Here is a 26393-nt window from a genome sequence, read left to right as displayed (position 1 = left end):
CCGGAGACCAGCTCCAGCTGAGTCCGGAGCTCGAGAAGGATGCTTGGATGAGGCGCGAAGAGAGAAAGAAAGGAGAGACGGACCACTAGGATTCCTTGATCATTGTGGACCCCGCGAGAAAGCTGTCCACTTTATTTATACAGAAGCAGTACAAAGTTTTCTTTTAGGGGCATTTTGACATAGCTTCAGGGGGACATAATTTACAACTTCTTGAGAAATGATTGAGGAAGGATTCCACATTCCTTGCTTATCTTGGTTTGCCAGTCTTCATCCGCTCTCCTCAGGTCTGGCCTCTAACCTTGGCGCCACCTGTGACAACAAGACCCCTACCTTGAATTATGTATGGGTTAGTAAGTCCGGAGTCTTGGTCTATGGGGATTATGGGCCATTGGCACTAAAGGCCATTAGGTCAGCAAGCTCACATAGTTAACTGAACAAGTAAAGCAAGAATTATAATGGCGGAAAGAATTGTAATTAGCAGTGAGCCAAGTTTACTCCATTTATGTTTCAGTTCTACAGTGGACAAGTGAGTGTTTCCAAAGATAATTCTACAAATTGTTTCACCTTAAGACAGGGCATTATCCATTCCAACATTGCAGCCAAGAATTTCTCAGTAGGCAACACATCTTATTCAGTAATACACTCTTGCTACAATTCTTATTCTACAACTTATCCATCACTTAATGGGAGAAATACATCAAAAGAGAAAAAAACAAAGATCTGAGACAAAAGGTTACAAACATTAAGTTCCTCTACAACTGCAGGTTCTACAACCTCGTAAGTGATCAAACAATAATCAAAAGTATATCTTTATGATGTTAGTGAAATCAGCCTATATTTCCTCTAGTTAGAAATTATGAAAGCAGCTAAAGCAACTACATTTTCTATGCTCTAAAGAGTTGCAAGGACAGGCTAACTCTTAAGGTCACAGTAACTATAATTTTTTTGCCTTAGCAGGATAGCCTTTAGGGTCCCAGTAACAGGATAGCTTTTAGGGTCACAGTAACAAGATAACTTTTAGGGTCCCAGTAGCTATATTTTTTGTCATGGCAGTTTTAACCCATACTCCCATCATTTCCATTAGTTTGTAAAATTCTTATCAAGCCATTTCCCAGAAAGCATGCTAAATGTCCGGGCCAGATTTTATGGCAGTGGGTAGGTATACAATAAGGTGTCTGGAAACAGCATGGGCTTGATTGTACTCCTGTGTGCAGTTAAAGGCCCACTCACCAAGGCATTATCAATAACATTAACTCTCAAGTTCATGTTGGTTGCAAAAGTCATCTCACAGAGGCAAACAATGCCTCAGTAGATTATGAAATTCTTACTGGGGTGGTTGAGTGTCCATGTGAAAAGGGCTGAAACTGTGTCAAGGTGGTCAGAGAGAAGTCTGCCAGGCCCTGCCAAAGAGCTAGAAGCTCCCCGGGACCCTGCCAAGCAGGGGAGCTGTTCTCTTCACACCTTCGCATTATTCACACCCACTGCACGGACCCCAGCAATGTATAATGGGGTAAGATACATGTTACAACCGGTGAACATTAAGAATATTCTGCTAAGTGACATACCAGTCACAAGAAAACTACAAACTGCTTATAATTCCATTAATATGAAATATGAGTAGACTTTAAAAATTTGGTTTTTTAATTTGAAGATTAGCAGAGTGAGAGACTGAGAGGTTTCTCCACTTTTCACTCCCTAAATGTTTGCAATGGCTAGAGCTGAGGCATTCTGAAGCTATGAGTCGGGATCTTCTTCTGGGTCTCTGAGTAAGTTCAGGGGCCCAAGGACTTGAGCTATCCTCCGCTGCTTTCCCAGGTCGTCGTAAGCAGGGAGCTAGATTGGAAGTGGAACAGCTGAGACTAGAATTGGCACCTATATGGGATGCCCAGGGCACAGGCGAATGATTAGCTTGTTACAGCATTGTACCAGCCCCAAAAGAGATTTATTTATTTAGTTCTCTATTTATTTGGAAAGCAGAGTGACACAGAGATCTGTCAAGTGGTTTATTCCCCAAATGGTCAAGACAGCCTGGTGTAGATCAGGACAGAACCTCTAGCCAAGAACTCTTGGGCTTTGATGTGGTTGGATTGGATGCAGAGCAGCCGGGACTTGCACCACCAGCACTATAATGCGAGATGCAGGCATTGCAGACAGTGGCTTAACTGGCTGCAGCACAGCACTGGTCCCAGACAGAGTATGTGCTAGTGACTGCTTCGGACTACTGGTCTTAGGGCAGTAGAGAAGTGATGAAAAGGAAATGGAAATGGTTTAAAATACTTTGCTATAGTGGATTGCAATATATTGTAAACCATTAAATGTGCACTTTCACAGTTTGCATTGTGGCATGACAGGTTAAACTTTGTCCAGCACTGTCAGTATCCCATTTTGGTGCTGGCTCAAGCCTTGGCTGCTCCACTTCAAATCCCGCTCCCTGATAATGTCAAGAAAAGCAGTGGAGAATGGCCAACGTGTTTTGGTCCCTGTGCCAATGAAGAACTGGATCAAACTCCTGCTCTTTTCTTTGGCCCACACAAGTCCCGTCTGTTGTGGTTGTTTGCGGAGGGAACCAGCAGATGCAAGCTCTGTCTTTATATGTCTTCCTCTCCCTGTGTGATTCTGCCTTTCAAATAAATAATTAAGTCAGTCTTTTTTTCCTTTTTAAAATACACTGTGAAAAGAATGAATTGTGTGGTATGTGAGTAATAGTTGTTTAAGATTTATTTATTCGTTTTGGAAAGGCAGCTTTACGGAGAGGAGAGACAGAAAGATCTTCCATTTGCAGTGGTGGGAGCTGAGCTGATCTGAACTTAGGAGCCAGCAGCTTCTTCCAGGTCTCCTTTGTGGGTGCAGGCCACTTGATTTGAATCATTCTCCATTGCTTTTCCAGGCCACAGGCAGGGGGCTGGATGTGAAGTGGAACATACCAGACAGGAACCTGCACCCAAATGGAATTCCGGTGGATGAAAGGCTAGGATTTACCACTGAGCTGTTGTACCGGGCTCATGAGTAATATCTTAATAGATCTTTTAAATAAAAATGTTTTCCTAGCTGCTCTGTGAACAATTTGCAATGCCAAGGGTAAGAGTAGTGTAAATGTGCTATGATTCAGGATGTGTTTTTAAAGTAGCAATGATTAGTAATAATGTGAGATGTGGCATATAAGGCAAAGAGAAAAACTGACAATTCTAGAGTTTGGTCTGAGCCTACTAGATAATTGGTAGTGTCATTTACTGAAATGAAAAAGAGCAAAAGGAACTTTAAGATTGGAGCAGGGTTACATACTGAATTTGAAATGACATCTTCATTTGGAAATGTCAGGTCCTTAGTTGTACATCAGTTTCATGCCTAGCAGAGGTTGTGGCTGCATTTAGCTATGTATAGATATTATTGAAAGCTAGGAGGTCAGATCCTGAAGAGGCAAGTTGTGCCTTGGTGCTTGGAATATACTAGTATTCAGAAATTGACAGGAGTAAGGGAATATGACAGTGAAGTCACTCATAAGATAGAAATAAAATCTAGGAGAATAGAGTGCTTTGGAAGACATCATGAAGAAGATACTTCAAGAAAATGGAAATAATCACAGAATTACTTTTGGTGAAAGGTTGATTTAAACAATGACCCAAAATGACATAATAATGGCCTTGATAATTTTCAAGAACAGTGTTTTCTATTTTTTGCTTTTGTGAAATATCCTCATTACAGCAGGGTTAATATCATTTGGATAGTAAATGTCCAGTGACACAGAATTGATAAGTATTCATAATTTTTAAGAGATTTACTTATAAGGTAGAGGTACAGAGAGAGAAGAGAGAAAGAGATCTTCCATTTGCTGGTTCACTCCTCAAATGGCTGCAGCATCCAGAGCTGGGCTGGTTTGGAGGTGGAAGCTAAGAGGGTCTTCTGGATCTCCCATTGGATGCAGAGGGCTACGGCCTTGGCCTGTTCTCCACTGCTTTCCCAGACCACGGCAGTGAGCTGGGTAGAAGTGGAGCAGCCAGGACCCAAAGCGGCACCCCTTCTGATGCTGGCTCCACAGAGGTAGGACTACTATGATAAGCTGTGGTGCCAACACCTGTACATAGTTGTTACGGAGGTGTTTTGCTGTTAAAAGAGGGTGGCAAAATTGATTTTTTAAAGTAAATTTGAATTTTAAGATATTTTTGTGTTCTTGGAACTTGTTAGTTGTATGATAGCAGAAAGGTTTTCCGTTTATTCTTAGAGTTAGCCTGGGAACTGTTTTGGTAATGGAAAGCAACACAGGTACAAATGAAGTGTTCTTTTCTTCCAGTTGAACATTTTCTTACAAAATTACTATTTGTTGTTACTGTTTCTCATTGAAGAGCCTTTAATAGTACATGTCTTTTTGCTCTCTCACCTTGTTTACCAGAAAGAGATACTTTGTGGACAGGGAAATTAAGGCACATGTTTTCTATATTTGAAGTATTTTCAGTATATGTTTCCACATATTTCAGTACATGCTCATAGTGTAAGATGGAACTTCAGAAGGGGCATGAGAAATGGAATTAAAATAGTAAAATAGAGGGCTGGGTATTGAGGGCTAAGAGATTAAGCCCCCATCCCATATCAGAGTATTGGTTTCATTCCCAGTTGCTTGCTTTCCACCCAGCTCACTGCCTATGTGCCTGGGAAGACAGCAGATGAGCTTCTAAGTAGTTACGCTTCTGCCATCCATGTGGGAGACCTTAATGGAGCAGAAGGGAGAGGTGTGAGAGGGGTCTTCCTTCTATTGAATCACTCTAAAATGGCTGCCATGGCTGGGACTGGCCAGGCTGCAGCCAGCAGGAACTTCATCTGGATCTCCCACGTGAGTGCAGGAGCCCGAGAACTTAGAGCATCTTCAGTTTCTTTCCCAGGTGTATTAGCAGGGAGCTGGATCAAGTGCAGCAGCTGGCACGTGAACTGGTTCCCACATGGTGGTCCTGTGCTGCGCGCAGCTGCTTTAGCCTATTACACCAGAATGCAGACCCCACTGCTGATTTCCTTGAAGCATTGTTTCCCCCAGATGTTTTACAAAGCATTAGTGATTTCACCATTGTCCTACTTTAAAGAATGGAAAGAATAGAAATCTAACTTGACCTATGGAGAGAGAAAGGGAAGGCTTTTTTGAGCAGGGAGCAATGCTTTAGGTGAGTTGTCAAGATAAGTGCTATGTAAGGTGTAGTGGTGAAAGCTAGGAAGTCAGTCATTCTTAACGGAGTGTTTTGACAGCTCACATCCAAAATCTGCAGACTTTCCATAAAATCAGAACATGTGCTTTTTCCATCTGACTGTAACACCTAAATTAACCACCTTGCTCAATTTCTGTTAGTGCTGGTTTAGGTAATCTTGTAATGGAGACTTCCTTCATCAAGCTTAGTTACACATCTGTGAACCCAGGTTAATGATTGGGGTTAGGGAAAGGTGTTGATGTCACAGTGACACATTCATCACGAGCTAGGACACGGATGTAAGTAGGGCTGTGTGAGAATATAATTGTTACCTGAAGAAGAAAAGAAATGTTATTTATAATACAGATAAAAATTCAATATGGAAGAATTTTGCATCCAAAGAAATGTGTGTGGTGGGTGGTAAGAAGGAAGAGCTTGAGAGAACAGTCAGGCATACTGCGTGTGATGCTTTTGAGTGTGCTGCTTCTCTTGTAAGATAGAAATAACCATTGCCATTTATTTTCTCTAACCCTAAAAATGATGTTTGTTTGATGCATCAGAAAATCAGAAATTAGGGGCCCGGCGCCGTGGCCTAGCGGCTAAAGTCCTCACCTTGAAGGCACCGGGATCCCATATGGGCGCCAGTTCTATTGCCGGCAGCCCTGCTTCTCATCCAACTCCCTGCTTGTGGCCTGGGAAAGCAGTCGAGGACGACCCAAAGCCTTGGGACTCTGCACCCATGTGGGAGACCTGGAAGAGGTTCCTGGTTCCCGGCTTCGGATTGGCACAGCACCGGCCGTTGCGCTCACTTGGGGAGTGAATCAGCGGACGGAAGACCTTCCTCTCTGTCTCTCCTCCTCTATAAAAAATAAATAAATCTTTAAAAAAAAAAAATCAGAAATTAAGTAAAACCCAGATATAATCCCGTTATTGAAACAATTGTGAACAGTTTGGACGTTTTTTTCCATTGACTTTCCTGTATAAAGTCACAAGCCTCTGTTCTTGCCAGTCTTGGTATTATCAAGTAAATTAGTAATTTCTTTTTTTTTTTTAAGATTTATTTATTTTTATTACAAAGTCAGATATACAGAGAGGAGGAGAGACAGGAAGATCTTCTGTCCAATGATTCACTCCCCAAGTGAGCTCAACAGCCGGTGCTGTGCCGATCCGGAGCCAGGAGCCAGGAGTCAGGAACTTCCTCCAGTTCTCCCACACGGGTGCAGGATCCCAAAGCATTGGGCCGTCCTCGACTGCTTTCCCAGGCCACAAGCAGGGAGCTGGATGGAAAGTGGAGCTGCTGGGATTAGAACCAGCACGCATATGGGATCCCGGCATGTTCAAGGCGAGGACTTTAGCCGCTAGGCCATGCCGCTGGGCCCAAATTAGTAATTGCTAATGGTAGCATTCAGTTGTTTCTTTGATCCTTTCTTCTTACAATAAGATAAAGGGATAATCTGAACGTTTATAGTTTATTATTATCATTTTATGAAGCAGTTCCATAGTTCCTGGATTTTCCCTTATCCCTTCCCTAAATCCCTCCCCCATCACTGGGTTCCCCTGTATTATTACTATAATATAGTTCTTCATACACAGTCATATGTCCATCATTGCGGGCATGGACAATGGCAGAGAGTCCAGCATCCTATTGTCAAGATATAGTAAACAGTTTCATTGGGAGTCCATCTTTGTCTGGAAATAGAGTTGCATACTGCATTGTATCCTCACATCTGGATACGATAGTCTCAATTACACAGTTACTATACATCCCCTTAAATGAAAAGTCATAATGCAAATTCAACAACAGGAAGAAAAAAGAAATTAACAGCACCATGAAGTTAAATAACATGCTACTGAATGACTAATGCGTCCGTGAAGAAATGTAAAAGAAAATCAAGAACCTTCTTGAAGAAAGTGATGCTTCTGTATGATATATGAGCCATTGAAGAACTTAATGAAAATAAAGTGTTTTGAAGAGATGAAACTAAGAAAAAAACTGAAAATCCATGAGATACAGCTTCTGCTGATCTTTGTTGACGAGATATGTCTCCTGTAGGCAACAAATAGGTGTTTTTTTTTTTTAAATCTAGTCCACTAATCTATGACATTTCATTGTTGAGTTTAAGCCATTTACATTCAGGGTTAATATGTATGGGTAGTAATTTGGTCCTGTCATTTTAGCAATGGGTTGTTCTCTGATTTAATCTTCTGTTGTTATTTTACATATTACTTGAATTCCTTGAACGCCTGTTTTACGTGTTTCTTGTTGATAAAAAGATTTATAACAAGTGCTTTGAATTCTGTATCCCCCATTTTCTCGATGTCTTCCTCAGTTAACTCAGGATTGGCAAAAGTTTTACTCCTTTGCAGGGGAGTCTTTAGTAATATTTATTGTTCCTTTGTCTCTTGTTTTGCTATTGCATTGTGCTCCGGTTAGCAGATTCTTCTCCTTGGGGCAGGTTTCTAAGCTGTATCAGCCACAGGTCTACAGTTTGATTTTACTTATTGCAATTGGTACGCAACTGTTTGTTCGCAGTCACGTGTGCTACTCCCTCCAGCAAGTTCCAGGTCTGGGTTCTTGATGTTAGTTTTCTACCATGGTCTCCGTAGCCCCAGCTCCTGGCTTGCCACTCTCCACCTCCTGTGATACCATGCAGAGGCCGCACTGCCTGTACAACCTTTCTTCTACTTCTGGTTAGAGCAGGTCCTAGGATTAGGGAGACACCAGGTGTCCTGTGTAATTAGATTGTTGGTGGTGCTGATCTTTCCAGAACCTGTTGACTGTTAGGTCTGAGGACCACAGGGACCTATTTTGACTCTTACAATGCCAAAGTTGGTATTATTTTCCTATGGGACCAGTGCATGCATGCACAGCTCAGTGTTGTCCCTGTAGTGTTTAAAACCTTTTTCCACACCATGCAAAATGGTGCCTAATGTGCCATTATTAGAATTCTTGATCTGCTGGCTGTCAGGTCTGAGGGCCACCTAGACCTATGTTGGGTGGAACCTGCAGTTCACTGAGTCAGATATGAGTTCACTCCCAGATCAGTGCATACGCAGTACTGTCCATAGCCTTTGCCTCATTCAACCAAATGGTGTCTAATTCGGCACTAACAGGCAGACTGGTCTGTGAAATCCACCCTGTTGCCGCACTGCCTGTCTGGAACCTGCCACTCTGTCTCTGCTTCTGGTCAAATCAAACTGACCAGCAGGACGAGCAATTCTTTGAGTTCGCTTCTGGAGATCCCGGTTAATGTCCCTTCCCACCTTGTTGCTGGTGCAGTTCAGATCACTACTTGCTGAATGCTGCTGGGGTGTTGGTCACTGCAACACCACACTATTGTGTCTGCTGCTTTCCCGTGTCTGCCAGTCTCCGAGTACCCCTCTGCTGCTGTTCTGTCTTCTGTTTCCTGGAATGTGCCCACTCTGCTTCACACTGGGGAATGTTTCTCCGTCTGTTTAAACGTGTCCTTACCCTATTCCACCATCTTGATTCTCCTAAATAAGTATATTGATTTATCAAAGATGACAAAAGAGAGGCAGGTGTGTGGCATAATGAGATAGTCCACTACTTGTGACACCCACGTCCTGCCTCTGATCCATATCCGGTTTCCTGCTGATGTGTCTGGGAGGAAGCAGATGAACTATCTTGTATTTGAGTCCCTGCCATCTGTATGGGAGTCCCTGATGGAGTTCTTAGGTTCAGTTTCATTCCCTATGGCCCAGGCTATAGGCATTATTTTGGAGAGTAAACCAGTGAACGAAATCTCCTTTTGTGCCCCCATCTGTGTCTGTTCCTCTCTCACATCATCGCTTTCCTTTTAAATCAATAAAAATGAATAATTATAATAACAGTAAAAGATCAGTCTTTTTAATAAAGAATGACGGGCCCAGCATGATAGCCTAGTGGCTATATCTTCACCTTGCATCTTCCGGGATCCAATATGGGCTGCTTTACTTCCCATCCAACTCCCTGCTTGTGGCCGGGGAAAACAGTGGAGGATGTCCCAAAGTCTTGCTTCCCTGAACCTGGTTGGGAGGTCTGGAAGAAGCTCCTGGCTCCTGGCTTTGGGTGAGCTTAGTTCCAGCCATTGTGGCCACTGGGGAGCGAGCCAGCAGATGGAAGTTTATCTTTCTCTCCTTCTTTCTATGTATGTATGCTTTTTCAATTAAAAGAAAATCTTAAAAAAAGTGGAACGCAGCATGATAGCCTAGGGGCTAACGTCCTCACCTTGCATGTTCTGGGATCCATATGGGCGTCAGTGTGTCCTGTTGGCCCCACTTCCCATCCAGCTCCCTGCTTGTGGCCTGGAAAAGCAGTCGAGGACGGCCCAAAGCCTTGGGAGCCTGTACCCATGTGGGAGAGAGTTTAGAAAGGGCAAATATTATTCTGATATTCTAGTAGTGTTTTTTGTTTTTTTGTTTGTTTTGCGCACAAGTAGATATATAGAAAAGCAAGCACTTGTATTCTAAGTTATTGTTTACTGTTTCAAATTTCAATATAGACATTGGTCTGTTTACGAGCTGAGAATGAGGTAGGGAAATGCTAATACCGAATGATTACTAATTGACAGGCGCTTTGATATGAGAACAATTCCTAAAAAAAAATCATAGGATATTGAACTTGTAATATGTGTATCCCTGTATCTAGAAATCATGATTATCATGTCATTAACCAGCTGCAATGATTCTTTGAGATCTCTAAATAACCTCCTCTAAGAGGTGAGACCATCATTGGGCCCAGAGATTAAGTTGCACACAGGCACAGAGTTAGAGTCAGTGTCAGGTGCCGAGCCCAGGTCGGCCTGTTTTTGAGCTCACTGCTGCATTCCCATGCACAGGCCATCACAGCACCCTGCAGGGGGCGCTGCTGCAGCGCGTGGGGCCTCCTGGGCTGTGATGACATCAGCTCTGACCCGGTCCTCTTCACTCTGCTGCTTCACCGCAGTTGGGAAATGGTTCTGCAGGTCGTCTGTGTCGTTGGAAACGATTTAGTTAAGCGTCTACACCAGCTGGGAAATGTTGCTTGGGACTTTTTGTTTACTTCATTCAGGACTGTCTACTAACGTGCTCTTGTTTCCTTTGGATGTTTGTGACAGATAGCTGGCTGTGACTCTGTTATATGATCCACACATTAGCTTTCCTTTTTCCTTCATATATGTGCTGAATTATGTGAGAACTCTTATTTTTTCTGTGTGACTAGTTTCTTGTTGATATTGTGTAGCAAGGTTTCCGACCCTGCGTAAGTTGAGTTTGATAGCCCTGGTAAGTGTGACTGGAAAGTCTGGCTGGGGGGAGTTGTGAAGGATTCATAGAATACGCTTAAGGGGGCTGGTGCTTGCTCAGCGGACTAAGCTACCTCAAAGCGGGGGCATCCCTTGTGGGCACTTGTTTGTATCCCACCTGCTCTACTTCCTGCTTGTGACCTGGGAAAACAGTAGAGGATGTCCCAAAGCCTTGCGACCCTAGGCGCATCTGGGATTCCCCCAAGAAGCTCCTGGCTCCTGGCTTTGGATCAGATCAGCTCCGCCATTGCGGCCATTTGGGCAATGAACTAGCAGATGGAAATTGTTTCCCTCTCTCTCCCTCTCTCTGTAAATCAAATTTCAGACAAAAATAAATAAAGCTTTTTTTTTTTAAAAAAAAAAACGGTATGCCAAGGAACAATAGTATCAAAATTTTCCACTACAAGAATAGACATAAGTAGTTGGGCTTTATATTATGTGAATTGAGGAGCCACAGAAGCATGTAAAAATAAGTTAGTTGGGCCTGGTGCTGTAGCCTAGTGGCTAAAGTCCTAGCCTTGCATGGGCTGGGATTCCATATGGGTGTGGGTTGTATCCCAGCTGCTCCACCTCTCATCCAGCTCCCTGGCTGTGGCCTGGGAAAGCAGTCAAGGACACCCAAAGCCTTGGGACCCTGCACCTGTGTAGAAGACCCAGAATAAGCTTCTGGCTTCTGGCTTCAGATCAGCTCAGCTCTGGCCATTGCAGCTGCTTGCAGAGTGAACCAGCAGCGGAAGATCTTTTCTCTGTCTCTCCTCTCTGTATATCTACCTTTCCAATAAAAAATAAACCCTTAAAAAAGTGCTTTATCGGAACTAGTATTTGCAGCTATAACTTTAACAGCCTTGTGAAACATTGCTCAGAGAGGATGAAAGGAATGTCGGGTAACTGCAATCTTTGAAGTAGGCTTTTGTGGCGTGAAAGGGGCTGCGCTAAGATGCTGTCTGCGTGGAGGAGGGGAACTGCATAGTTGAACAAAGAGCATTTGAATCGATGAGTTGTATGGAAACTGGAAGTCTCAAGTTTAATTGCAATTCTTCATTAGGCCATGGAGTGAGTGACAGAGTAATTCATTCGTTTAAAAGAAGAAAAGATCTAGAAGAGTTAAGTTTTGGAGCGAGATTCCAGAAGAGTTAACTTTTGGAGTGAATTTGGAGTTTTCAGGTTAAGACGGTGGAGGAAGAGATGCTAGAAACGTATTTCTCTGTGGCAGTACAGACTGTGCCCTGGCACTGGAGAATCCCAGGTGCGTTCATGCCAGAGCCAGAACCCTGGCTTGAACAGCTTTGGGGGAACAGAACTTCAACTAAAAGGAACAGTTACATGTTCCGATTTCTTCCTTGATACAGGTTATATTTTTGACTTATTTTAATTCAAAGTTTGAGTTGGAATGTATGTAGCCCTCCTAGGTGTGCAGTGCTGTGAGTTGTAACAAATGTAAACTCATTGCCAGCAGCACAGTCAGGCCGAGGATATTGTCATCAATCCACTGCTTGTTCATCCTCTGTCCGCCCTGCCCCTCTAGTCCCTGGTGACCAGTGATGTGATTTCTGCCATTAATGTTATCACCTGGAAGATTAGACAAATGCAATTATGCAATGTGTAGTCTTGTATGTCTGACTCCTTATGTAGAAGAACGTTTTTGACATGCCTCCATATTATTGTGTATGTTATTAGTTCATTACTCTTTATTGTTGGTTAGTATGCAATTTTACAGATATATAGCAATTTCTATGCACTTTTGGGCTTTTATGTATATTACTACTATAAACATTTGAAAACATGCTTTTGTATACACATATGTAGTTCCTGATAAATACCTGTACGTGAATAATAAATACGAATGTTTATGCTTAACTTTATTCAACACTATCAAAAATAGCTAACATGGGCCCAGCGCGATATGGCCTAGCAGCTAAAGTCCTCACCCTGAACACGCTGGGATCCCATATGGGTGCCAGTTCTAATCACGGCAGCTCCAGTTCCCATCCAGCTCCCTGCTTGTGGCCTGGGGAAGCAGTCGAGGACGGCCCAAATCCTTGGGACCCTGTACCTGCATGGGAGACCCAGAAGAGGATCTGGGCTTCTGCCTCTGGATCAGCACAGCACCGGCCGTTGCACTCACTTGGGGAGTAAATCATCGGATGGAAGATCTTCCTCTCTGTCTCTCCTCCTCTCTCTCTATATATATATATATCTGACTTTGTAATAAAAATAAATATATCTTTTAAAAAAATAGCTAACTTGACTTTGCGTTCCCGCCAGTAGTATCAGAGTTCTCTGGTTATTAACACATCTTTGCTAACCCTTGGAGTTGTTTTCTTCTTTTTGGGAATTTTTGCTGCAGCAAAATACTGGGTCCCATTTTACTTGTTTTTAAATTTGGTTGTTTGTTTTCTTCTATTGAGTTTTGTATATATTCTGCAAATAAATGTTTAATTAGATATGTGATTTGCAGATATGTTCTTCAATTTTATAACTTCATTCTCTTAATGGTGTAGTTTGAGTCATTGACAATTTTAATACAATGCATTTTCTAAATTTAGATTCATTTTATTTATTCCAAAAGTTGAGTTGAAGGGAGAAGGGAAAGAGAGAGATTCCGTCTGCTGGTTCACTCCCCAGATTGAACCAGGCTGGAGACAGAAAGGCAGGAGCCTGGGATTCCATCCAGGGCTCCTGTGTGGGTGGGTGGTGGAGGCTTGGATCACCAGGGCTGCCCTCCACTGCTTTCCCAGGTGCGTTAGCTTGATGGGAAGTGGAACAGCCAGGATTCTAACGTAGCACCAGTTTGGGATGCTAGAGTTGCAGGCGATAGTCTAACCCATGACAACACAATGCTGGCCCCACATTTTTACTTTCTGTTCATACTTTTGATGTTCTAAGAAATTTTTCTGTTCAAAGATTACGAACATTTTTTGCAAGTTTTCTTCTGTAAGTTTTAGCATAATTTCGATCTATAATCCATTTTGAGTTAGTTCTTGTGTACATTGTGAGGTATTGGTTGAAGTTCTTGTTTGTGGTTGTCAGGTTCATTGTTCCTGCACCTTCGGTTGAATTTTATTATTTTATTCATTGAGTCAGCTTCTCGGGTCTTGAAGTGTTGGCCATAAATGTGTACATCTCCTGGACTCTGTTAACGTTGATCCATGTGTCTGCCTCTCACTGTTCCTTGCTGTTGTGATTACATAGAACTACATGTGTTTTAGAGATGACTGTGGTATTCATTAGGGATGCCATTGGCCCCAGTGAAAGCCTATTAATAGTGAGTTTATTTTTCTGCTATAATAAGAACTCTGAAGATAAGCAGTTGCTAGTTTAAGCTCTTTATATATATTGGGAGTCAATAAACTGGAGGCTCCAGGCCCAGTTTTCAACGTAAAGTTTAGTTGGAACACAGTCGCACTTGCTTGTTTATGCATTATTTTTTCAGATACATTTTCCTTTTATTCTTTTTGTTTGTTTTTTTGAATTTTTTAAAATTTTATTGTATTGTTGTTGACAATCTTTACATAGTTAATTGTGGTTTAAAAAAAAGGTTCAGGGGGTATAGGGAAGTGGGTAATACTATTATGTCCATCATGTATCTGAGATAAAGGGGGATATTGAGGGATAAGCCCCACCTGGTTTCCTGCCCACCCCAAGTCCCAGATGTGAGACATGCTCTGAGATATTTGCTCAAGTGTTTTTTTTTTTTTTTAAGATTTATTTTATTTTCATTACAAAGTCAGATATACTGAGAGGAGGAGAGATAGAAAGTAGAGCTGCCGGGATTAGAACCAGCAGCCCTATGGGATCAGGGCGAGGACCTTAGCCACTAGGCCACGCTGCCGAGCCCTCAAGTGGTTTTAATAGTTCTCCAGTTATGAATCCCTGCCAGTTTCGTTCAATGAGGTCATCCACTGATTGATATGGTCCATCATAAAGTCTCCGTTTGCCCCATATTTCGCTGCCAACATATAGCTGAGATGAATGATTGACCTGTTCTGTCTTCTGTCTTTTCTTGGTTAGAGTTCTGAGTCCAGCAGTTTGATTGGGGAGATCTCCAAAGAAACCTTGAGGTATTCCCAGACCAGATTCTTGTATGTTCTAGCAAGCACAGGGCCCGGCACAGTCCATCACCCCGATCAACTGGTGGTTGCAATTGCTGGGTTGGTTCTGTTTTCAGTCCCGAGTTGCACTAGAACCAATGGGTGTTGCAGTCCAGTCTGGTTCTGCCCAGCACATACTCGGCCCTTACATCAACCAGTGGGAGCTGCAGCCTAGTCGGGCGACCCACAATAACCCCTATCAGGCCTACCCCCTACCCTGGTTTGCCAGTATGTGTAGCAGAAGACCAGTCTATCCCCCATCCCATTTGGCTCTTGTACTTGTCAATGGGTATTAAAGCTTAGTTCCATCTAACCAACTCAGCCATCCAGCCCTCACGGATGTTGTTAAGTGCCTCTCTGTCTAGCCATCCCAGCCCCCATCCTAGTTTTCATGCCCTCCCACGGGACTAGTGACCCAGGAAGGGGAAACCCACTTTTTCCCTCCCAGGTCTCTCTCAGTCCTGGTTTATGCACTCTTTAGGTGGTTCTGTGGTTTGACTTGACAGAATTAGTCCCCAGTGCCAGCTTCTGCCAGCTGATGCTGCGGCCAAGCCCAAACATCCCTTACCCACTCTAATTTATGCTTGCACCAGCAGGAATAATCAGCCCAGCCTGGTTTTTCCCTGATCTAGTCCACATGTGGCACACAGGTGTTGCAGCCTTGCTTAGTCTGGTCTGTCCCCATCCCAGCCCACGTTCTCCGGTGGGAGTAGCTGTCTGGCGAGGGGACCAGCCCCTTATTCCCCCTGCCAGCTCTGTCCCTCCCTTCCTGGATCTCACGTGTGCTGGTTGGGTGCTGCAGTCAAATCCAGTACAGGCAACCTCACCCTGGCAGTCCATAATGTGTACTGGTTTTGTCGCAACCAAACCCGGCTCAAGCCACACTCTGATCTGGTGTTCAGATTTGCCAGTGGATGACATTAACTGATTCAGCCTGGTCTGCCCCTGACCCATGCCGAATGTGTGCCAGTGGGAAACTTTCCATGGCCTATTCTGGGCTGTTTCCTATCATGCTTCTTGCGCTTACATGCAGGGACTGCGTCCTGCCAGAGGAGTTGCCCAGGCTCCTCCATCAGAACCCCTCCCCATGCCAGATTTTGCACATACCAGGGGGTCCTTGAGCCAACCCTACTCAGTTCACCTCCTGCCCCAGCAGGAACAGTGGCTTTTCCCGGCTGGCTTTCACCCCATTCTGGTTCTTGTTGTTGGATGTTTCAGCCCAGCCATGGCTCGTCCATACCCACATACAGCTCACACATGGCTCAGTAGGGGGTTGAGACCCAGCCTAGTCAGTCCCACATCTACCCTGGTTCTCCATGACACCAGATGGTGTTGGGGTCTGAACTGGCCTGGTGCATCCAATCCCAGCCCACACTAGTGCCTTGGGTGACTGCAACTGTTTCCTAGATAGCACACGCGCCCCTTGGTGGGAACCTCAACCCTGTTAGGGTGTCCAACTAGGGGAACTTGTATTTCCACAGGGTTGGGCCCACACAACCCCATAGAGTCTACCCCCAGACCAAGTTCTCTCGCGTGCTGGATACAGTCTTGACCCTGCCAAATGTGACCACTCCACCACTCCAGCAAACAGTTGGGTAATGGTACCCATCACTGCCAAAGAGGCCCCCATCCATAGCATTGGTGTGGGCTGGTGTGTGACGATCAGTGATGTTCTAGGCAAACAGGCCATTTTTGTATTCTGAAATGGGTTGGTGTATCTGACTAATCATAATTGTCTCCTGGGTACTTCCCTCCAAACCACCAGGTCTCAATCCCCACGCATGCCTAAAACTTCCATGACCCTCTCACTGGGAATCACGCAAGATTCACTATTCACCTACACTGAAATTGGACTTAGTCATGGGTGTCCCCAGGCAGCAAACGTATCTTAAAAAAACCCAGAGCAGGCCGCCGGGCGGCCAGCAGGCAAAGCCTGGCACCACATGGTGCACTGGCAGCCCTGGGTGAGGCCGAGGACTCGTTCACTGCCTTGCGGCAGTGTCTTTGGCGTGAGCCCCCAGCATTGGGTCCAACCCGGCAGGGGCACCCCCCACAGCAGCCACACTGTGAGGAGTGGCACTTGCCCCCAAACCCAAGGCCCGAATCCCTCCCAAACTCACCCAGCCTCAAGATATTAGCAGCTGGGTGGAACTAGGAATTTTAAGCCAGTTCCCAAGTTCCCTCATGGCGCACTTACCCTGAGGATAGAGCTCTCTTGGGTCCCTGGGTGAGGCCGAGGACTCGTTCACTGCCTTGCGGCAGTGTCTTTGGCGTGAGCCCCAGCATTGGGTCTGACCCGGCGGGCGCACCCCCCACAGCTGCCACACTGTGAGGAGCGGCACTTGCCCCCAATCCCAAGGCCCGAACCCTATGCATTATTTGTAGCTGGTTCCATGCTACAAAGGCATTGCTGGCCTAAAATGTGTGTTTTCTGGCCCTTTAGAGAAAAAAGATTCATAACTCCTGGTAATATGGAATTAAAGGTTCCATTTCCTTTTTGTTTTCTAATCGGTTGTTTTGTTGTCACTGACTTTTTGTTAGCACGTCACACATTGTCACAGCCTGTTCACCATGTTCTCTTGTTGAAAGACAAGAAGATGAGGAGGATGTCCGTGCTTGTGTCTTCTTTTTGTTTTATATTTAGTTTACTTGAAGGAGGGGGAGAGACCAACATGGAGCTCTTCCATCAGCTGGTTCTTTCTCCAAATGGCTGCAACAGCCACGCTGGGCTACTCCAAAGCTGGGAAGCAGGAGCTTCTTCCAGGCCTCCATTTGGGCAATGGCCAGAGACCTTGAACCATCCTCCATTGATTTCCTAGGACGTTAGCAGGGAGCTGGATTGAAAGTAGAGCACCCAGGACATGAACCAGCGCTCATATGGGATGCTGACGCCGCAGGCAGAGGGTTAGCTTGCTTTGTCGCTGTGTCAGCTCCATGATGGTTTCTGTATCAGGAAAAGCAGCATTTTTCTAAAAGCCAGCCCAGTCAACTTCTGTTTACATCTCAGTGGCTGAAATTATGTTATATAGTAAACTGTAGCCATAGGGAAGGTTGAGAACCACTCACTGTTTCCTCTCTGGTGGAGCGGAAAGTTTAGCGGACAGTCCTTTACTCATAATAGAGAATAAATGGATACTAGTCCATTTGTTCTCAAACTTAACTTCATGTAAAAATCTTATGTGGTGCTTTTTAGATTTTTCTTGATTGAAATTTGCATTTTCAAAAAGTCCCAGGGATGATTTCGATAAATGTGAACGCTGCAAGAATTGTATGTTTGGCATTTTAGTTTGAGAGTTTGAGTAGAGGCACTAGTTCTTAATTCTAGCTGATATCAGAATAATCTTTGAGGATTTTTTAAAAATGCATACCCTGAGGTTGGTGTTGTGGCCCAGTGGCTTAAGCTACTGCTTGCCATGCTGGCATTTTACATTGGTATGCCCAGTGTAGGTCCCAGCTGCTTTAAATCCCCTTTCCTGCTAGTGCACCTGGCAAAGCAGTGAATGATGGAACCATTCCTGTGGTTCTGCCATCCTCAGGGAGACCATGCTGCAGTTCCTGCTCTTGGATGTGGCATAAGCCAGGTCACTGGCTGTTGGCAGCCATCAACGGAGGAACCAGCGGATGGATGATCTGAGTATCTCTCTTTGCCTCAGGCACTTAAACTTTAACATGCTCAGTATTTATACTGTCAGTTCTGGTGCATACTCATTGTTAAAACACATTAGTTTAAGAATATTTCTTGGTATATAGTTACCATATTAAATAGCAATGTGGTCTCCTTGGAATTTTTAAATTAATCTTATCAAGCTTATGTCAGATTTACTAAATCAAAAACTCAGCAAGTGCCTAACAGTCTTCACCAGACTCTCCAAGTAATTCGAGTCAATATCAGAGATTAAAAATCTTTAAAATCATTGCTGAATATTTTTGAGCTTAATGGATTGAACTAAAAAAACTTTTTTTTGAGGAACCAGCATTATGGCATACCAGGTAAAGCTGCCTGCTGACATGCCCCGTCGGTGCAAATTCATGTCCTAACTGCTCCACTCTGATCCAAATTCCTGTCCATAGCCTGGGGAAAAACAGTGAAAGATGGTCCAAATGTCTGGCTTCCTGTGTCCCTGTGGGTGATTCTGCAAGCTCTGGGGTTCCAGCTGCAGCCTGGCCCAGCCTGGTTGTTGGCAGCCATTTGAAGAGTGAGCTAGCAGATGGAAGAGCTTTCTTTTCTCTCTCTCTCTCTTTCTCTCTCTCTCTCTCTCTCCCCCCCCCCCTCCTCTATGTTACTCTGCATTTCAAATAAATTAAAAAAATTTCAACTGGTTTGTAAACAGGGGAAGAAAGATAAATACAATGACAGGATAAGATTTTCTTTCAGGAATAGGTATATTTCTGTGGAAGGCAAATGTGTTAAAATGTAGGTGCTACATTGGCTTAGCTCAAGCCTTTTCAGCCATTTAGGGAATGAATCAGCGGATGCAAGATCTTAAAAATTGCCAAGAAGATTTTTTTTAAAAGTAAAATAACAACACCCATTTGTAGTGCCATTAGCAATAACTTTAGATATACGATGAGAATATAATTGAGTTTAACAAAAAAACTTGTTGGTTGAAGCCAATAAGCCTGTTTTTTTTTTTTAAGATTTATTTTTATGGGAAAGTCAGATTTACAGAGAGGAGAGACAGAGAGAAAGATCTGTCCGCAGGTTCTCTTTTCAAATGGCAGTAATTGCCAGAGCTGAGCTGATTGAAAACCAGGAGCCAGGAGCTTCTTTCTGATCTCCCACATGGGTGCAGGGTCCCAAGGCTTTGGGCCATCCTCCACTGCTGTCCCAGGCCACAGAGGGAACTGGATGGGAAGTGGAGCAGCTGGGGTTAGAACTGGCGCCCATATGGGATCCCAGAGCCACAAGGCTGGGACTTTAGCTGTACCCCGAAATCTGTGTTTTTAAGGCAAGAGTACTTGAAGTGTTGGAATTTCCTTTGGAAAATTAGCAGGGGGAAAAGAAGACTGTTGTTCCTTAGGGACCAGCATTTTGTTTCATTGGGTTAAACTGCCACCTGAGACACCTACAGTCCCAGCTGCTGCACTCTGATCCTGGGAAAGCAGCAGAAAATGGCCCAAATCCTTTAGGCCTTGCCGCTCGCGTGGAAGGCCCAGATACAGTTCCTGGTTAACTGGTTTCCACCAGTTCATTCCTGGCCTAGCCCCTGCTGCTGTGGCCATTGTTGTGGGGATTGAACCAGAGAATGGAAGATCTCTGTTTCTTTCTGTTTTCTTTTTTTTTTTTTAACTTTGCCTTTGAAATAAAATAAATTAATCTGTAAAAAAAAAATAGCCATAGTTAACATCCTAGAAGTCTTCACATTTTATAGTTACAAAAGGTGAAAAAAATAGAAGCTATTTCGGTTGGGTTTCTTGGTAGCCTGCAGTGCTTCTGTTAAAATAATCCCATAGCTCCAGCCTTTGACCAGTCAGGTGTCAGTCTTCAGTCATCTCCCCCTTGCGAGCACCATTGTTTCTCATGCCTCCCTCTTTCTAAATTATATCTTGTGTTAATTTTTCTAGTCGTCCTCAATCACTCGGTTTTGTACTGGTTTACTTCCTGGTTCATAGGTAATAAGACATTTCTGATTCTGCAATAATGCCTTTTGTTATTGAATACAGTGCTTTTGTTCCCAACTACTGCCCAGCTTAATCAAGTGTCTCACGACTGTGCTGAAGATGTTTCTTTCTGTTGATAACTTTGAAAAACAGTGTGTTTTTCTTTTACCCTGTAGGTAAAAGAAGTCACTAATGCTGTTTGGTTTAAAAACGTAGTTTTTCATCAAATAAAGTTGCATATATTTTAATTATTGTTTAGAACACTGTGGAAAACTTGAGTAACATCAGCAAAATGTCACATGTATTTCTTTTTTTAAAAAAGATTTATTTATTTTTATTACAAAGTCAGATATACAGAGAGGAGGAGAGACAGAGAGGAAGATCTTCCATCCAATGATTCACTCCCCAAGTGAGCCGCAACGGTCCATACTGCGCCGATCCAAAGCCAGGAGCCAGGAACTTATTCCAGGTCTCTCACACGGGTGCAGTGTCCCAAAGCTTTGGGCTGTCCTCAACTGCTTTCCCAGGCCACAAGCAGGGAAGCTGGATGGGAAGTGGAGCTGCTGGGATTAGAACCGGCGCCCATATAGGATCATATGGTACACTCAAGGCGAGGACTTTAGCCGCTAGGCCATGCCGCTGGGCCCCACGTGTATTTCTAGTTTAAGTCTTTCTGTCTTTCTGTCTTTCTGTCTTTCTTTCTTTCTTTCTTTCTTTCTTTCTTTCTTTCTGTCTTTCTGTCTTTCTGTCTTTCTTTCTGTCTTTCTTTCTGTCTTTCTTTCTGTCTTTCTGTCTTTCTTTCTTTCTGTCTTTCTTTCTGTCTTTCTTTCTTTCTGTCTTTCTTTCTTTCTGTCTTTCTTTCTTTCTGTCTTTCTGTCTTTCTGTCTTTCTGTCTTTCTTTCTGTCTGTCTTTCTTTCTGTCTGTCTTTCTTTCTGTCTTTCTTTCTGTCTTTCTGTCTTTCTGTCTTTCTGTCTTTCTTTCTGTCTGTCTTTCTGTCTGTCTTTCTGTCTGTCTTTCTGTCTGTCTTTCTTGGCATATTTATAGAGAAGAGAGGCAGAGATCTTTTTGTCCACTAAGGCACATCCCAAATGGCTGCAATGATTGAAGCTGAGCCAATCTGAAGGTAGGAGCCAAGAGCTGCTTCTGGGTCTCCCATATGGCTGCAGTGGCCCAAGGACTTCAGCCATTCTCTTCTACTTTCCCAGGCCATAAGCTGGGAGCTGGATTGGAGCAGCCAGGACACAAACTGTCTCCTACATGGGGTGCTGACATCATAGGTGGAAGCCTAGCACACAGTGCCACAGCACCAGCCCCTATTTCTGATTTTTCAGTGCAAATTCACATTGTACATATAGTTTATGAGAGCAGCTAATAGCCTTATTTTTGTTGCAAATTTTGATTTTCAAAAAACACTGAGAGGATCTGTTAGAATGTGGCGATATTTTAGAATGTGAAGTGTTTGAGGTCTGACCTCCGTTTTTTAGTCTGCTGACCCCGTGTGTTGTGCCCTTTAGATTATAGGCAATGGAAGTGAGCAGCAGCTGCAGAAAGAGCTAGCAGACGTGCTGATGGATCCTCCAGTGGACGACCAGCTGGGCGACAAAGAACTTCTGGAAAGGCCCCAGTTGGACGGTGAAGGAGATGGGCCTCTTCCTAGTCAGCTTTCAGCTTCATCCACCATTAACCCTGTGCCGTTAGCTGGGCTCCAGAAGCCAGAAATGAGCCTGCCCGTGAGACCTGGACAAGGAGGTTAGGATTGCTGCATTGCTTGCGTTACTGAAGGTTATTGTTTTTAATATTTGAGTGTCTGCCCTACCCTTGGTTTAAGAACAAGCAAACCCGTTTTCTGTGGGCATCTAGAATCCCCAGATTCTAGACCTGGGAATGTATGAAAGGAATTCATGCGTGTATCATTCTGATTTCCCTCTACATACATCCCAGTTAAACCAAAGGAAAATAAGTAGTAGTTAATGGCACTAGCAGTATTTTCTCAAAATGCTGAAAAATTGGTCTGCAAGAGGACATTTGAGTTTGATGGTGGAGAAATGGGGAGAGGGGTGGTAATGTTCAAACGTGCTTGCTCCCGGCCTCTCTGAGTCTGTAAAGTATTTGCCAAGTAGAGAAAGGGGGATGAGAACAAGGGACACAGAGTCCTAGTAAGAAAGGAGAGAAAGGACAGGTAGGAGGCTCATCTGGAAAAGTGAGGCGTAAATCCTGCAGATGGCTTTGGGGAAAGACAAAGGGCGATGAAGAGAACGTGATAAAATCACCAAGATGATGGATTTTGAAATGCTTACAACACTGAAAATCAGCAGTTGTTTCAGAATACTATATACTTGGCCTAAGTATAAATTAGAAAGTAAAGCCAATTAGAAGAGCCCAAAAAGGTGAATCAGATCAAACTCTCAGGTCCCTATGGGGCTTTGGGGCGGACTGGTGAGCTCCTCCCAAGAACGGTGGTGTTACCAGCAGATGTTTCGTGTGAAGTTTCCTGTGTCTTCTGAGGGATACTTTCCTCTGGCTTTACTTTTAGAATGTCAATTTTTACCTGTCAATATTTAATTGCTACTGGTATAGGTAAAATACCAAAGTGAATTTAATGGTGTGCTTGTTGTATCTTTCAGATTCTGAAGTGTCGAGTCCTTTCACTCCTGTGGCTGAGGAGGACAGCGTGGTTTTCAGTAAACTGACTTACTTAGGCTGTGCTTCTGTGAACGCCCCCCGGAGTGAAGTGGAGGCCTTGAGGATGATGTCCATCCTGCGGAGCCAGGGTCAGATTTCCCTGGGCGTCACCCTGTCCGTGCCCAGTGTGTCCGAAGGGACTGTGAGGTGAGGCCGGCTCCCGGACATCCCTGTACAGTTGACCTGGTCAGGAAGAAGCAGCAGTGAATAAGAGCCTTGCTTCTTTATTCATGTAATGTTTAATTTGTTTGGCACTTACATGTCCTCCAAGGATTGTGACATTGGGAAAACTGGTAACTGGTTTGTAATACTTTTTTGGCTCTCACCTCATCCCAGTCACATTTAGCACATTAGAAGTATAAACGTTTTAGGGGTAATTGAAATATTTAACCTGAGGATATGCCTACTATTAGTTTATGTTTTCCATATTCTCCTGATTATAATGATACTGCTTAATATTATATCAAAATAAGGTTGTATGCTAAGTTTTGAAATTATAAAACCTGTTGACACAGATTAACTATTCCAACATAACCTCTTAATTTAAAAAAAAATTTAAAAATTTTGACACATGAAAATTGTACATTTTATGAGGTAGCAGACACTGTTTCCATACATGGTATAATGTCTGGTTAGGACAAATATATCTGTAATCAAACATTTAACATTTTTTTATGATGAAAATATTTAAAATATTTTCTTGTTTTTATATTATTATAGAAATGCATATTGCATTATTGTTATTTATAGTCACTTTCTTGTGCAGAACTTACTGCCCATTAATCAGTCTTGCCTTGTTCCTCCCTGATTGCTGGTCTTCCCATTGCTAGTGAGCACCAGTTTACTTTTACTTTCTGTGAGAACAGTTTTTGCAGATTCCACATATGGGATTGTGTGGTTCCTATCTTTTTGTACTTACTTCATCATGACATAATGTCCTCCAGTTGCACTTGTGTTGCGCACAGGATGTCATGCGTTTGATGGCCTGGGGTATCGCCCTGTGTACCCTGCCAGTCACCCACTGACGGGCACTTGGATCTGCCAGTCACCCACTGACGGGCACTTGGATCTGCCAGTCACCCACTGACGGGCGCATGGATTGTTTGTATTTCTTGCCTGTGGTGACTAGTGCTGCGGTAGCTTCTTGAGTTTTAAGATGAAGAAACGGAAGTTTAGAAAAGGCTCTGGAAGTGGCTATTTTTAATGCTAGCTAGAACAGATAGCATAAGTAGCCAGTAAGGTGTCTGTGTAAACTAGCTCAAGAATTGGCTAGTTTACACAGACATCTGTGTAAATACATGATCAGGCCAGCTTATGGCACAGTGGGTTAAGCCGTTGTTTGCGGTCCCATTATCCAATTTCAGAGCGTTGATTTCAGTCTGGGCTGCTCCACTTCATATCCTAGCTTCCTGCTGTTGCACCTGGGGAGACACCACGGCTGACCTGCCACCTGTGTGGGAAACCACGGTGGAGTCCTGCATCCGGCTTCATCCTCACCCTGATCCGGCTGTTGGACAGTTTTGGGAATGAACCTCTTTCCCTCTTCCCTCTACCTCTTTCCCCCCTCCTCTCTGTCATCCTACCTTTAAATAAGTAAATAAATAAATGCTTTTAATTAAAAAGTACATGCTTGTTTCCAGATATTTAGAGAATCCAAACAAGCAAAGCATGAAACAGAAAGAAAAACAAGAAAAACCCTTCCTTTTGCTCTCCAGTTGATAAAAATAGTTTACTTCTTTGTGTATTAAGACCCTGTTTGTATATTGATATGTGCATTGACTATGACTGTGTAGCTATGTTTATTATGTGGATATAGATATGCAGCTATTACAATTAACATTTCTGAATCTTGCAACATGCTTTTTTCATTCAGCTGTATATTGTTGAACCTCTTTACAAATTAAAAGTACATTATGAAAACATAAGAATGGGTGACACATAATTAGCCAGTTTCGTATGTCAGACATTGTTAGGGTTTGAAACATTTTTTGGGTAAGAGAAATACTGCTTATAATAGCTAATATTAGTACATAGGATATAGTTACTTTATAAGTAGGTATTTAAGAATATATGATTATTTGTATGAAGATTATTTGAAAGGCAGAGTTACACACACAAAGAGAGAAAAACCTTCTATCTTCTGGTTCACTCTGAAAATGGCAGCAACACCATATAACTAGGTATTGTGACCTCAATCTTTATACACTTTTTCAAATTTTCCTTAGAATGAATTCTTAGAAGTAGACTTAGAAGTAGTCATATTTTTATTGCTTTTGATGTAAATGCCAAATAGCCGATCTGAAAATATCCAGTGGCAACAGTGTAAGAGTGTTTCTCATTATCTTCTTAAAACATTTGGATTTTTACAGTAATTGTATAATGGTTATTATTAAAACCTACCTCTTAAAGACTTAACACATTCCAATGTTATATTTATGAGAAGCTTTTTAGGGGGAGGAAACTCAGTGAAATTTGTTTAGTGCCCATTTATTACTGTTTTTAAGTGAATATTCCCTGAAGTTGAACTTTGTTATACTAGAAACATACCAGTTGTTCTGTGATGTACTAAAGAACTAGTCTGACAGACCTCACATTTTCAAATTTTCCAGAAGTGTGCCCTCATGGAAGATTCTCTTTCTAGAGACTCCCTTTGCACACAGGGCTCTTTTGGCTTTCCCCAAAGCAGCTCTGCCCATGTAGTGTTAGAGTTGCAAAGCCTCTTGGGTCCATGTCATGGCAGCACAGGTTCACCTCTCTTGAGAAAATCACGTGCCATGTTGGAGTGCATTGCACCAAGTTCCATCTCTTCTTTTGATCTGGCATCCCTAGTACAACCTGGAGGAATGAAATCAGGACTCGAGGGCCTGGGTCCCTGCCACCCTTGTGGGAGACCTTGGTGGAGTGCCCGGCTCTTGGCTTTGGTCTGACCAATCCCTAACTGTTGAAAAATGTTTGGGGAGTGAACCAGTAAAAGGAAGATGCCTTTCTCTCTCTGTCTCCCTCTCTGCCTTCTAAATATAAAAAAAGAATAAACTGAAAATAAAAAAAAGTGACCTAGCTTCCTTACAGAAACCTCCACATTGTGTCCTTAGAGGCCTTAGAGTTTGAAATGTTCTGGGTGCTGTATGAGTATTTCTTCAGTTAATAGGTTTTGAGTGAATACTGTGTTTTGATTTTCAGTAAGTGAAAGATAGCTTTTTGACTCATGATCTTTTCTGCGTTTTTGAGAGTTTGCAGTTTGTATAATCTCTCCCACCTTATTTGCCATGAATCACAAAAATGTCTGACATAGTATATCAGTTTTTGAAAAAGATTTATTTATATATTTTGGAAGTTAGAATTTTAGAGAGAGCTTTTTTATGTTCTGGTTCACTCGCTTTTGACTACGATGGCCAGCAGTGGACCAGGCTGAAGTCAGGAGCCAGAACCTTCATCCATGTGTCATATGGCCATCTTCTGTTGACTTCCCCAGGCCATTAGCAGGGAGCTGGGTACAAATCAACACCTGTTTGAAATGCTGGTGTCACTGGTGGCAGATTGAAGCCTTGTGCTACAGTGCTGCCCCTGT

General features: G+C 43.3%; 1 protein-coding gene across 4 annotated transcripts in view; it reads left to right on the top strand.

The window, feature by feature from the left end:
- The window catches only part of RABGAP1 (RAB GTPase activating protein 1), a 176038-nt gene that overhangs the window by 33186 nt on the left and 116459 nt on the right, over positions 1-26393 (top strand). For all 4 annotated transcript variants that reach the window (XM_058672897.1, XM_058672899.1, XM_058672900.1 and 1 more), the window contains exons 3-4: positions 21658-21892; positions 22768-22972. In XM_058672897.1, coding sequence (XP_058528880.1) covers positions 21658-21892; positions 22768-22972 — 440 coding nt within the window. The remainder of the gene's footprint in view (positions 1-21657; positions 21893-22767; positions 22973-26393) is intronic.

This window comes from Ochotona princeps, chromosome 14 (genome assembly GCF_030435755.1).
Source record: "Ochotona princeps isolate mOchPri1 chromosome 14, mOchPri1.hap1, whole genome shotgun sequence".
In the NCBI taxonomy this organism is placed as follows: Eukaryota; Metazoa; Chordata; class Mammalia; order Lagomorpha; family Ochotonidae; genus Ochotona; species Ochotona princeps.
The sequence above is the reverse complement of the archived record's forward strand: the minus strand, read 5'-3'. Positions and strand labels throughout refer to the sequence as shown.